Source organism: Schistocerca americana, chromosome 11 (genome assembly GCF_021461395.2).
Source record: "Schistocerca americana isolate TAMUIC-IGC-003095 chromosome 11, iqSchAmer2.1, whole genome shotgun sequence".
NCBI lineage: Eukaryota > Metazoa > Arthropoda > Insecta > Orthoptera > Acrididae > Schistocerca > Schistocerca americana.
Genome location: NC_060129.1, coordinates 22,546,835 through 22,561,496, shown reverse-complemented (window position 1 = coordinate 22,561,496; position 14,662 = coordinate 22,546,835). Strand labels below are relative to the sequence as shown.

The 14,662-nt window shown below is 41.5% G+C and overlaps 1 protein-coding gene across 6 annotated transcripts in view; it reads left to right on the top strand.

Annotated features, from left to right (window-relative positions):
* The window catches only part of LOC124553733, a 161,204-nt gene that overhangs the window by 139,988 nt on the left and 6,554 nt on the right, over positions 1 to 14,662 (top strand). For all 6 annotated transcript variants that reach the window (XM_047127661.1, XM_047127662.1, XM_047127660.1 and 3 more), the window contains one exon: positions 2,309 to 2,349. In XM_047127661.1, the coding sequence (XP_046983617.1) occupies positions 2,309 to 2,349 (41 nt within the window). The remainder of the gene's footprint in view (positions 1 to 2,308; positions 2,350 to 14,662) is intronic.

Below are 14,662 nucleotides of genomic sequence, written 5' to 3'. Positions count from 1 at the left end.
ATCTTAGTTTAATTCAAAAATGATTAAATAAATTTACATTATATGGGCGAAAGTGCTGTTTAAACAATAACAGAATAAACTTTCGTTATATCACTCTTTTGATGTGTGCAAGTGTTGCCCCACAGTAACGACCCACTTGAAGCATTAAATGGCACATTTGCTTCAGATTTAGCCGGCCGTGGTGGCCGAGCAGTTCTAGGCGCTCCAGTCCGGAACAGCGCTGCTACTACGGTCGCAGGTTCGAATCCTCGGGCGTGGATGTGTGTGGTGTCCTTAGGTTTAAGTAGTCTAAGTCTAGGGGACTGATGACTTCAGATGTCGAGTCCCGTAGTGCTGAGAGCCATTTTTGAACCATTTTTAAGCTTCAGATTTGAGCTGACCACTTATTTCTAATTATCTTGCAGACAAGTGCTCTGCCTCATTATGGGACTGTGCTGCTAGCTATTAATCTGGGTCATTTTCTTGCACGGATCGTAAATTATTTCTCACGTCGCCCGCAGTTTATTTTATATTACTACTGTTTACTTGAACGTATGACAACACAGCTTATCATTGTGTTAACTGATACAATAATGAAGAAATAGGTATGGGGTCACAGTTGTAAAACAATAGTGGAAAGGTACAAGACAATTTTCTTTGTGGTTGGCACACTTAATACCTTGGTGCACCTGCTCAAGTGTTAAGAGCAAAGTGTGTAAAAGACATTGGGGTTGAGTTGAATAACAAGTTAAAATGCAGTGGACATGTAGATTAACTAATCGAGATACTTTGTTTGGTAGCTAGTTAGTTAGTTAGATAATTGTTCCATAGATAATTTGAATGAGTCAGATTACTGGATATATGCACATAATTAGTGTTAGCATTAATGAACATATTGTTTTTTAAGTTCTGCTTCTGCAAGTACACTTAAGTGTTGTTGTTGAAGGGGTTGGCCAGAAGCAGTGGTTTCAGGTTGGATTTAAAATTTGCCTTGCATGTTATACCTTCTTAGAAGCATCTGGCATTGTGGTGACCTAAAGGTGGGAGAGTTGGCTTATTTAGTATGTTGTCGACTCTCCGTTGTCTGATAGAATTATCTTCTGGGCAGTGCACCTAAAATGTGTGTTCAGCAGAATTCGGCAATAAGGATATTGTGTAAAGTAAATAACTGTACATCTTGCAGAATTCTTTCTAAGGATCCTGGAATTCTTACACTCACTTCCTTAATGGTTTATGTTGCAGATAGTGAAAAGCCGTTTTCAGCTACACTGTGATAAACACAATCACAATACAAGACACAAGAATAATTTCCATTTAGACTTTATCTTGTCTCCAGGATGAAGCTGTACACTCTGGTGGGAAGAAATTCAACAGGCTCCGATCAAATATAAATCAAGAAATTTTGAATCCCTATGAATTAAAAAAAAAAACTAAAAACATATGTCATTAGCCACTCTTTCTAAAAATTATTTGCACACCTAGAGTCACGAATTGAAAAGTTCTGTCAACTCTGAGTCAAACAGCAGTGTTTGTTAAGAAGTTGTATGACAAGTAATAATATAGTATAAATAGGACTCAGTATTAAAAGGTGTAAAAATACTCCTCTGAGAAATATCATTTTGATCAAGTAAATATTAAACTACTAATAATAGATAAGCAGCTGTTATACAGTAAAATTTGGTGGCACCAGATTTATCAGATCAGCAGATTGCTTACTAATTTACACGATTCAGTTTAGCTGTAATAAGCACAAACAGAATCATAATTTTATGAAAAGCATAGATTGCTAATCATCAAACAGCGGAGATACCGAGTCACAGATAGGCACAACGTAAAGACTGTCAAACAAGTAAGCTTTCGGCCGAAAAGGTCTTCATCGGAATTAGACAATGTACACGCACACGTACCCGTGCAAATGCAACCCACACACGAGCGTCCACAGTCTCCGGTTGCCGAGGCCTGTCTGCGACTCGGCGTTTCTGCTGTATGGTGAGCAGCAATCTATCCTTTTCGTAATATTGTCATTATTCCATCCCAGAGGATAGCTGTTAATACACTATACAGATTAAGTTGTTAGGGTTTCTTTCTGTTCTTTTCTTAATGCATACATCGTCTTGTACCAAATCCCTGAAAGATATCCTTATTGGAATCTACAGAAGTGAGGGCACGAATTTGTCTTCTGCTCAGACGCCACCTTATCCTATTTGTGCTGTATGAGCTGTCATTATCCTCTGGTAATTACTGCTAAAAAAGTTTTGAATGAGGTTTTTGCTGTTGATAAGTTTATCGCGTTTGCTGTAGTTAGTAATGTTCACTGAAATTGTTGCAGGTGCCTGCTTCAGTTTGCAGAGAATCCAGTAGTAGCCCAGGGTAAGAGAGACACTTTCATTTTTAGTAAATTAGTGTCAATGCTTTGCTGTATCCATAAGTAGTTCTGATTGGTCCACAAGCATCAGATGAGTGTTCTACTAATAGAAAATTACAAAATAACAGTATCATTGTCCGTGTATCAACCTTTTTACTGTCAACGAGCTACAGTACAGTGCGAGTTACGTGACTTCAAGCAGTCTAGCAGTTCTTATTGCCCGACATCTCTTTCTGTGGGAATCCCTACTGTACCGTACCTTCGGGATACGACAACACCTTCTATTGTCACCTCTTAGGCATAATCCGGGAGCTTCCGCCTGTATGTGGTATAGTATTGCTCAGATGTATTTTGTGTCTCCTGTCAGTACGGCAAGTAAAAGGAAGCCGAGTCATTTCTACGGAAGACGGGCGGAGTGTATCGAAGAGACCGATCGGAGGAAGACTCTTCGAAAACTGATTTCACTTTACGGTGTCGGATGTGTTACTGTTAGTGACTGTAAAAAAGACGTTGCAAAAATTGGGGAAAAACTGAAAAGAGTTGAACTTGTGAATCAATAAGGGGCACACTTAAAGTTGAAAAAACAGTGAAAAATTGCGACTACGAATGAAGAGTTGAAGGGTCATTTTTACGATTTGTTTAAAAACTAGAAAAGGGCTTGCCGTAACTGATCCCGTCGAGATTGAAGAGGCAGTATTTCTCCGGGAGACTCCTACTTTTCAGGGAGAACGAATAAGTGACATGTTTTTAGAGGAAAAATTTCAATTGTGGCTCCGAGTGTAGAGGTTCTCTGTGCACAGTACAGGGGCCGTCCTGCGACCAGTATCTGCAGTTCTGGGAGTTAACGTAACCTGAGAAATCGAACTGAGCCTCACCCGATGTGAAGTAAAGCGAGGGATCTCAGTAACTGTTAGCAATCGGTGTTCACAGCCAGTTACGGTGACGAACTATTTTTTCCCGCTCCTCAAATTTCGACTCTCGCACCACACTCACCCGGTAGTCTCGGAATTTCATATCTTCTAGTACACGGTGACAGGAGATACAAGATATACACCGGTCTGCTGCGATAACGTCCTTACCGACTCGTGAGGACTTCACGTAATGTGTGTCCAAATTCTATCTATAGTTTCAGCAGTCCCCACTGTCAGTCACCTATTCCTCTGCACGTTTCGAGTGGGATAGCAGGATAGCAGGCGTGCGGAGGGCCGGAGTGTGAGCGAGGAAAGGGGTAGGGGCAGGTGGAGGATAGGGAGTAGCGAAGATAGAGGCGGGGAAAGAAGTAAGGATATGTCGCAGAAAAGGTTCTGCCCCCACTCCCAGTGCAATTGTGAAAAACTGGTGCCCGTGGGAAAATCGAGATAGCACGGGCTGCGCCCCGTATTGCGTGCACAGCTCGCTCGGCAACTGTAGGGTCTGACCGTCTCTCGGCCACGGCGTGGCAGTGGCCGTTCGTGCCGGCAGACGGCTTGCTGGCAGTTTTGTCCACGTACGGGGTGTAACGAAAAGGGTGGCCAAACTTTCGGGAAATGTTTCTCATGTGTAAAGAGATAAAATGTGTTATAAGGAATGCGTAGAAAAATAATACGTATTATATGGAACGGGTCCAGAAATGCTTTATTTCCGTGTTAGAGCTCATTTTCTACTCGTCTTCATAATTACACGAACAGAATGAAGCACTATTACGTGGTATGTTTAAAATAAAATTGTGGCTTTATTCAGTTAAATTGTACAGTAAGCTCTAATTCATAGGTCCACCATCAGGGTTTGTTGTTCCAATTGGAGGAAAGTAATGTTGAAATGTGTCTTCGTTGCTCGGGTTGAGATGTGACAAACTTCATTGCTGTACCAGTATAAAGGATACTGCATCAGCTGTTTAGTGTTGGTCACGGATGCGGGATCTGGTACAGTGCACTGGAAGTTTTTAGTTGAACGCAGAGTTGGCAGATGGCCATTTGGTGTACGGATTAGCTGACGGTAATGACCACGGTGCCCAGTGTTTATGTCGGGAGAGATTTCCGGGACGACAGTGGCCCGACAGGACGTCGTTTGAAACAATTGAGCGTCATCTTTTGAGCCTACTACTTACCGATAGGGCAGGCTTAGAAAGATGAGGACATTTTGGCTGTAATAGAAATTTCTTCAAGAAGTTGATGACAACGCTAGTGTCAGTATAAGACGATTAGGTGTAACATGTAATGTTGCGCACACGTTTATCTGGCGAGTGCTACACGAGAACCTTCTGTACGTTTGCCACGTGCACACATATCGGCAACTGACTTTTCCGCAAGAGTACACTTTTGCAAATGGTGTATTCAGCATTGTCAGCCCTCATTTTATTGCTCAGAAATGACGCTCCATTTCAGAGTAGATTATTAACGCGTTGAAGCGTTGTAGAACCTTTGTGCTAACGTGGAAATAAATTGTTTACAGACCCACATCCGTATAACATACGAGGACTATCCAGAAGGTACCAGACTTTGATTTATAGCGGCAGTAGGCGAGGCTACGGCAGGTGTCTCAGTGTCGTAACATTCCTACACTCGACATGCATACGGCAGTGGTAGTGAGTCGTTTGAGTCTCTTCTGCTTTACTTTTTGTGCTGCGATAGAAAGTCTCGCCACTTGTGAGATGCGTTCTGCGATTAGGTTTTTGTTAGCAAAAAACTGCAAAGCGATTGAAATTTATTGCGACCTTTTTGATGTGTACAGAAAAACAATAATGAGTGAAAGCCGAGTGAGACAACGGTGCGTCGATTTTAAAAATGTCCGTACCAATGTTCACGATGCAGCCGCAGTGGTAGATCTAGTCTTGTGACTGAATGGACCAGTGATGAAAATTGGCAACAAATTTCACAACTACAGAACATTCACTACATGTTCCCCAAATTTCGTGGAGTTTGATGCGTGAAACTGTGGTGAAGAAGCTCGGTTACCACAAATTTTGTGCAAGACGTGCTCCAAAATCCTAATGGAAGACCACAAAAACAGAGGGCTAGCAGCAGCACTGACCTCCTTCAAAGATAACAAGAAAAATGGTAACAAAGTTATTGATAGTATGATAACGAAGAATGAGACTGGGTGAAGTGCGTCATACGGGAAACAGAGAGACAGTCGATGGAATGGGGACACACAAATTCTCCCAAGAAACTGAGGAAGTGTTCGCAAATGCCATTAGCAATAAAGATTGTGGGTACTATGTTTTGGGACGCTAAGGGAGTGATTCTTGTTGATCTTCCTTGAACTTGACACAACAGTTACCTTAGAGAGATATTGTGAAACACTGGCAAAGTTAAGACAGACAATAGAAAACAACCATCAGGGAAAACTTAGCACAAAATGAGAACTTTGAGAACTTTTAACATTGCTGCGTGTCAGCAATCGTGAATAATTTTTACGATTATTGCCTCGACTGCAAATAGAAACCGAATGTCGACCTATATTTCGGCACAGATAACCATGCCTTCTTCTGAACACACTAAAACTACAACCTGCCTAAAGAGGCACGGTCAAACATTAATACAGAACGCCCAAAAGGGCAAAAGACTCGCATGAAATGTAAACTAAACGGTACGTGTGTGCCGTGTCAATAGCTGTACTCAGCTCAGACGTCAGAAGCGTGCTTCCTCACCCCGGCCAATGTTCGGTGGCTCTCAGGTAAACTGAGGTGGCGCCGGCAGCTAGGCAGTGAGAATGTCGGAAAGGAACGCGCGTGCGCAAATTGAGAAATCGTCTTCTTCCACGTGATTGGCATAAAATGTGTTACGAAAGTGATCCGATGACAGGGTCGAAGGCGCAGGAAGTTAATGAGTGTGTACGTATAATGTCCTAGCTCGAGCACAATTTTATAGAACTATAGACCGTGGATAGGCTAAAATTATATATGTGGAATAGCAAATTACACGGTCGGTCAAAACGCGTGCACGCAGGACAAACAAAATACCGTCATCTAGAAGCAGGCTAAAACTGTGGGGGTGAATAACCCATTTTTCAATTACTTGGGATCGGTGAGAGTATTTGGTGACTACGCTCGGATAAGCGTGTAAAGTTACTGTAATAAATTCTAAGTGCTATTGACAGGAAAAGGGTCAAATTAGTACGACAGGCTTAATGTAATTGCGTGAAAGGATGTGCAACGTCGCCACCATCGCCCTTAATATCTAATGACTAAGAGAGGTCATTTTGAATAGTGCTATCAGATATGTACCAAAATAGTGTAAAAAGAACCTAAAGCCAAACTGTATGCTATATGTGTTCACAGACCTCACTCGATTAAGCTCCAAGGTTCAGTACCTCGAGTACCTGATTTTAAGAAGCTAGTTTAGCTTTAGGTTCTTTTTACACTATTTTGGTACATATCCGATAGCCCTATTCAAAATGACCTCTCTTAGTCATTAGACATTAAGGGCGATGAAGGTGACGTCGTACATTTCTGTCAGACTGACGCGAGGCACATTCGATATGCTGTCCACCGTTTCCTGTCACGAGTTAAAATAGAGAACCGGCACGTTCCACAAGAGATCGCAGTGTCGCAGGGGGTCACGTTTAGAATGTGTTGCGCATTGTGTGCCTTCAGTTCAGCTGTGTTCATAATTGGAGCACTGCTTACCTTCCAGATAATCCTGCAGCCAGAAGTCTCACTGGTTAAGATCAGGTGATTCGGACGGTCACGCCGTAGGAAAATGACGGCCGATAATTCTACCGTTTTCGAAGTGCCTCTGTGGTGGCTGCTCTGTCGGCTGTGCAGTGTGCGGACGAGCACCTCCTCCCATTAAAATGATCCCACTCGCACTGTCGGAGGGTCGGATCGGTGTCAGTGAGCGAAAGCCTCTCGTGGCACTTACCGGTGACGGTACGGTTAACTGGACCGCCGGGACTCGTCTCCTCGAAAAAATACGGCGCTACGATAAACGGTGCCGTTGACCCATTCCGTTCCGTCACCTCTGCAGAATGCAGTGGCACCGTTTGGTGTGCCTGTGGATATTTTGTTGCCCTATCCTGCAATTCAGCGTATTGGTGCGAGTTTGGAGATGGAAATGGGCTCTGTCTGTCCACAAAATGTTCCGCGGCTACTCATTTTCCACTTCCGTGCGAGCGAGAAATTCCGGAGCGGACGTGTGTCTTGCTGGCAGATCGGCAGGAAGCCGACTGCTTTCCCTCCTCTGCCTCATTACACTACAAAATGACCTGTCTTTTTTTAATTTTGTGATCATTTTCTGCAGACCCTTAGCAGACATTGGACTGGTGCCTTTTTTCGTATCCTCGAGTATCCGAAACGTCTGCGAGGCTACTGGTGCAGTGACCGTTCTCATTGAAGAACTTTGCCAGCCTCGTGTGACACTTCACGGAGACAGTAGAGTTGGACATCTCGAATACAGACAGCCGTGTGCCGCGCACGTGTCGGTGTGCGTATTCTGATCCCTTACGGCGTCAACTTATATCGTCCTCGGCAGCGGTTCTCTTTCGACGGCATTTTGAAACTGACTGTGGACACCTTGTATGTGTGTTGATTTTGCACTATTTGAAGATTACGGAAATGTTCCTAAAGCACCTCTGATAACAAAATCAAAACAATTTGGAATATTATTACAAGGGAGGCAGGGCAACCTAGAGTACAGGAAGACAGCATCACCATCAAAGCGAATGGAAACTTGACAAACAACAAGCCGGAAGTCGAAAACATTATGAATAATCATTTTTTAAATGTTGTAGAGAAAATAGGATTTAAATGTTCATTAGAAGAAGCAAGGCAGTTTATGGAAGAGGCCCTACCCACACCATTTGATACAATTGAAATTCCACCCACCTCTCCTTCTGAAATTAGGAAGATAATAAACTCTCTCAAGAATAAAAGCTCACTTCCAATTAATAGCATTTACAGCAGCATAATAACAGCTTGTTCCCAAGAAATAAGTGGGATTCTTAGCCGCATATGTAATAGCTCTCTAAAGCAGGGTATTTTCCCAGACAGACTGAAGTATGCCATTGTTAAAGGGGATACGTCTGATGTCAACACTATGGCCAGTCTCTCTTCTGACTGCCTTATCCAAAATTCTTGAAAAAGTAATGTATTGTAGAGTAGCTTCACACCTTTGTAAAAATAGTTTTAACAAAATGTCATTTTGATTTCCATAAAGGTTTTTAAGCGGAAAATGCTATATATACTTTCACTAATGAAATATTAAATGCTCTGAGTAACCAGAAGTCACCCGTTGGGATTTCTTGTGATCTCTCAAAGGCTTTTGTTTGTGTAAATCGTGGAATACTTCTAGATAAGCTCAAGTACTGTGGTACGAATGGGACAGTGCTCAGATGGTTTAAATTGTATCTAACTGGAAGAGTGCAGAAAGTTGAAATAAGCAGTTCACATAATATGCAAAAAAACTTGTGATTTCTCAAACTGAGGAACAATCGAGAATGGGGTGCCGCAAGGTTCGGTCTGGGGTCCTCTGCTGTTCTTAATATATATTAATGACTTGCCACTCTGTATTCATGAAGATGCAAAGTTGGTACTTTTTGCCGATGATACGAGTATAGCTATCACACCTAACAGACAAGAATTAACTCGTGAGATTGTAAACGATGTTTTTCAGAAAATCATTAAGTGGTTCTCTGCAAATGGGCTCTTATTAAACTTTCACAAAACACAGTACATACAGTTCCACACAGTAAATGGAATGACACCATTAATAAATATAGACTTCGATCAGAAATCGGTAGCTAAGGTAGAATATTCAAAATTTCTAGGTGTATGCATTGATGAGGGACTGAACTGGAAAAAACACACTGAAGATCTGCTGAAACGTTTGAGTTCAGCTACTTACGCTATTAGGGTCATTGCAAATTTTGGCGATATATATCTCAGTAAATTAGCTTACCACGCCTATTTTCGTTCTCTGCTTTCCTATGGCATCATATTCTGGGGTAAATCATCATTGAGTAAAAGAGTGTTCATTACACGTACCCGGCCTCCGTGCCGAGGCGGGGGACCGCCACTTACAGTCCGTAACCGGCTCCTCGTGGTGCATCGGGCGAGTAAATTTTCGCAGCCCCAGCTTCAGCCACACACCGTGCTGTTGCTCGTCCATCTCCGGAGCACATTTTTTCTAGTGTCCATGAGCCACAGTGCCTTTTGGGATCTGCTTGCAGCATGTGCTGGAGTCACTCAGAGTGGAAATAATCCCAAAATCCAGGATTTTAACCGTCTGCCGCCACGGTTACTGTAGAGGCCTAGAGTGGTTTTAGATTTGGTGCGGTTTCTCACGCAATATTTTCTGACATTTTATCTGAGTACTGTGACTCTGTCACAGTATTTCCGGATCATGTCCTCGACGTCCGAATGCCTGAAGCCTTTACTGTCTTTGATGCAGAATTGTATGCCACCTTGCGGACACCAGAGCAGATGAGACTTTCTTCGAGTGCTAAATTTTTTGTCTGTTCTGAATCTCTGAGTGCCCTTCTTTCTCTGAAACATTTGTACCCAGCATATAAAGTCGTCCAGTATATCGAGGACGCCCTCCTCCGACTACGGCGACTGGGAAAGGAGCGTCTTTCTGCCGGGTACCTGGGCAAATTGGAACTGTGGGAAACGAAAGGGCGGATCGAGCAGCAGAGGAGGCGTGTCGCGATTCCGAGGTCTTTCAGCACGCCATCCCCCTGCATGCTACCGCCTCGCTGTCAAGATACGGAGTCGCGTATCGATGAGAAGACGAGTGGGTGGAAGTGATTGACGATAAGCTCAAGCCCACGACTTGGCCGTAGAGTACATTCTCCCAGCCACGTCGACGGGACGAGGTCGTCCTTACTCGTCTTCGTGTAGGACACGGTCCTGTGACGTGTGGATTTTTACTCCGGCAAGAGGAGCTTCCAATATGTGGTGCTTGTGACGTGTGGGTCATAGTGCACGACATTTTATTGGACTGCATTTTATTTGCTGACCAGCAGACTGCAGCGGATTTGCCCCCTATTTCGAACAATATTCAAATGAATGAGGTTCGAGTTTTAAAGTTTTGTGAATTCTCCAACATTTTTAAGAAGAGTTTAGGCAAACGTGTTTAATGTGTCGAAAGGGAGACTGGCTCACCCAAGTGTTTTGAAAGTAGTCACCCACTCACATTTCCCTGTGCCCGTCTTTTAGCTCTTCTGTGTTTTAATTTCTCGATTAGCTATCTTCTCTCCTAATTGGTTTTAGTGCACGTGACACAGAGTGCCTGTGTAGTCATTTCGAGTGCACGAGTATACAACAATCTCAGTTCATCTCCACATTTGTTTGTTTTAATAAGTGTAAGGGCGCTGATGACCTCGCCATTGGGCACCCGTAAAATCCATAAAACACACACACACTCTTTATGATCCCTAAACAAATATCACAAAAGATAATAAATGAACTTTTCTGATATTGTCAGCTGCTTCATCTAACTGTAGAGGAAACTGCATTTTTGTTGAGCTTTCTATAACATTACTGTGAATGTTAGTTGATAGTCCACAATACACTAACAAACTACATATGTGCCAGAAGGGCTTAATCTGAGAATTTTATTTGTTTTACCCACCATCACAGAAGATTCTCGAGGGGAATTTTACGTATGTCGAAAATACTCTCGCAGTTTTCGAGAGAAACTGTGATGGTTTCATTCCAAATGCCCTTGTCGTCCTCACCGGTCCACATTAATTCAAAATTTATATATTTTTCTTTGTAGTTACAGTTACGCTGGACCTTATTCGATCGTGGTTTTATGTTTTGCTGGTTAGTAGGTGATGAAGGTACAGCAATTAATGTTCTCTGTCAAATATTAGTCCATTCATCTTCATTCTTCTAAGATGTAGAAGAGCTGGCTTTCTTTTTCATTATTACAACTTTGTCCATGATGAAAAGAGTGCATTGGCAACTAACAAACACATCTGGTTACAAAAAAAGTAAAACAACTGAAAAGTTGATGTCGGCCCTCTTAGTATTCGTTTTTTACTGACACAGCCGATAAAAGAGCCACAGATAACTGTAGTCGCACCAAAACAGAATCAAAAGATGTCACCCTCCACAAGACTGGGACCTTGTTGGTGAAGATTATTTGTGGAATGAGGGATCACTCGTTTTACAGTTGAATGCAAAAAATATATAATTATTATGATACAATACATGTTTAAATGCGTATAATTATGTATAATGACGGATGATGTCTTGTAAAGTGGGCTACTCCAGGAAACTATGTGGCAATAAATATTTTGTATTCTAGATATTTTATCTGTGGAAGATTAGGTGACGTTAAAAATCTTGCGACATACCTGACACGTATTCGTGATGCGCCATTGTGTTGTGGTATGCCAGTCGAGAATTGAAGGTTTAGACTAATAGGGTCCAAATTTACTTTAAAGAACTGACACACGAAATAAATGAAAGAAAAACGTTAAGCACTAATAGCTGCGAAAACCTAGCTAGTTGTCAATATTTGCTGTCCATTCTTACGGTTAAGGACTTAACTGCTATCAATATTTTAGTTTGTTGTGTATCTTTTTGCCATCGTATTCCATATATACGACGAGAATGATTTAATTTACTACGGTAATAACGAAATTTCACTCAGATATAGAGTTCGTCAGCACAGAGGAAATTCCATTCAACTATTTTATTTAAGTAGATGTTACTATTAAATGTAACTCAGTGGTGTCTGTTTGGTGTGTGTTTAGGAAAATGTTAAATTGTCAGAGGTGCTGAGCTAAAGTCTTCATGACATTTTTACAGTGGGAAATATTTGCTCCAAAGGAAAAGCAAAGGTAATTTCAAAGTTGTCGACAAATGGTCACGGGAAGGATATATTATGTCGAGTCTCATTTAGCTGGGAATTTTACAAAGTGAGACATTTTACTGTCGTCTCTCCCAAAGAACTTTCGGTGATTACGCACGTGAATGGAACGTATCTCGCTAGGTATATTAAGGCTCGTGAGTCGTGTCTTACTGACGCGAGTCAAACCACTGGTGTCATAATCGAGAGTCTCCTTCACTCTTCATACGATAAGTGAGTTCTAATTTAAACAGGGAGTTGTTTCATGTTTTTGTGCAACATTTTTTGTTTTGAAATGTATCATCTGTGTTTTGACTCTTTGATAGAAACGGTAATTTCTGCCACTAAGCAATTTTATTCTTTGCGACGGCTTATGCTTTCTTCAGTTTCTTTACCTCTAGTTAAAATGTATTACTGGTAGTAAGTTAACCCAAAAGTCAGTGTAGGAACCCTGTTTGCAATAAATGGTCAGGTGTGTTGAGAACAAATCTTTGTGTTAATTGACATTAATTTTGTCTTCTCGTTTACTACCAGGTAACCATTTCTGTCAGATCTCCGAGTCTTTTAGAAGGTGACTGTAAACTGTGTCCTCAATTCAACATTCAGAGTTATTGGCCTTAATGACAGTACGACCCACATCGACTCGCATTACTCGCTGAATGAATAGAGTTCACGTGACTATAAAAAAATAATTTGGTAGTGAAGTACACAACACATTACAAATTACAGACAAAGAAACCGGCACAAAACACACTCGATGAAGGCGCACCGTTAACTGTAGTACTTCAGCGGTTGCTGTGGAAGCCCTAGAGACTGGGCGACCAGAAGTGGCATGGGAAGATGGGACACTGTCGGTCACGTTTATTGGTAGTGACAGCATGTATCACTGGGAGTTTGTCCCTAAAAGTCGAATGATAAATCCTGAATATTACAAGAGACAAATACTCACTGCTATGTGTCGAGCTTTGCAGGTTGCGAAAATGGAGCCCGCACGATGACGCACACCGCCCAACTAGAGTCCCCGTGCGCAGCTTCTCAGCTGACCGCAGCATTCGTTGAACCGCCTATTCTGGAGCCTTCGGACTAGTGTCGTCTAGGATTCCTATGGGGGCGAGGAAACTGCCACGTTCTGCAGATGAACTGTACGCCCGAAGATGTGTAACAGAGTTTCAGGCCACGGGAAGCCAATGCCGAAAGTTTACAGCAGCTTTTTACCCTTTGCCAAAAATGTATTGGGGTTAGTGGAAATTAACTTTAAATATAAATAAAGGTATCACAGTTCTCATTTCTGTTTCAGACTAACCATCGAGCATTGATTGTAGTCACATTTTATATTAGTAACACTGAATAGCATCCTGTAGTGTGTTCCAGTGTTACCTTTCTGCTATTGAGAGCAGGTTATCAGACAATTGGAAATAGGTGTCGACAGAAATGTTCTTCTAAGCTTGTCGTGAAAATTGTCAGCATAACTTCAGATACGAGGCAGGGTGGCAATTATTCTGAAAAACCTGGGAAAATTTCATAAAATCTCTGGGTATACTCCTTTTTAACCTACCATTGCAATTGGATTTTATTGAGTCTTATAAATGACAAATTTTAAAATATTTAATATGTCAAAGTGTGTTAATTAAACAAATATTATTCCGCATAAATTATCGATGTTTAAAAACTGCAGTTAAACTTCTCCTTATGTCTGATATATAGATCAGCTGAGAGGAAAGAAAAGTCATTATGGGGGTATGCTGCCCTCATTCTCCCCACTCACCATTAATTTATCAGGACTCCTTGACACAGTCTTCCTCCTCACATCGGGAATTCTCGCAGATTTTGTTTCATTCTTTCTGTCTGTCTTTCTTTTTTAGAGTTTAAGTAGCCACCCTGCCCTGCAAGAATAGAATAGAATAATTTTATTGCCGCTAGGCCATGAAGGCAATAGACAAAGTCATACATATAATATAATATAATTCATGTTGCAATAGAACAATAGGTTTGTTATTACAGCGTAATATTACAATTGATGAAATTACAAAGTCATACTTATAAAACAATATAATTCCTGTTGCAAAAGAGCAATAGGTTTGTTATTACAGCATAATATTACAGTTGACAAGGTCATGCATATAATACAATATAATTCATGTTGCAAAAGAACAATAGGTTTGTTATTACAGTGTAATGTTACGATTGGTGAAATCCTACAATGCCATACTTATATTACTACGTAATTCCTGTTGCAATAGAGTAACCGGTTTGTTATTACAGTATAATATTACAACTGATGAAATCCTTTGTCGTAGAATGGGGTGGGCAACTAACCAGTCGTACAGTGCTTGATTGAATGGTTGCTCTGGTAAATCGTTTATAGCTAGTGGAAGTTTATTAAATAATTTGCGCCCCATTAGTTCATAACTGTTTAGTGATTTTGAGTGTCTGTGGAATGGAATATAAATGCATCTATTCAGCCTAGTGTTGTAGCGGTGTATATTTTCTCTGCGTTTAGCTTCAGGTAGCTTCTTTTTCGTATAAATTAAGACATACTACC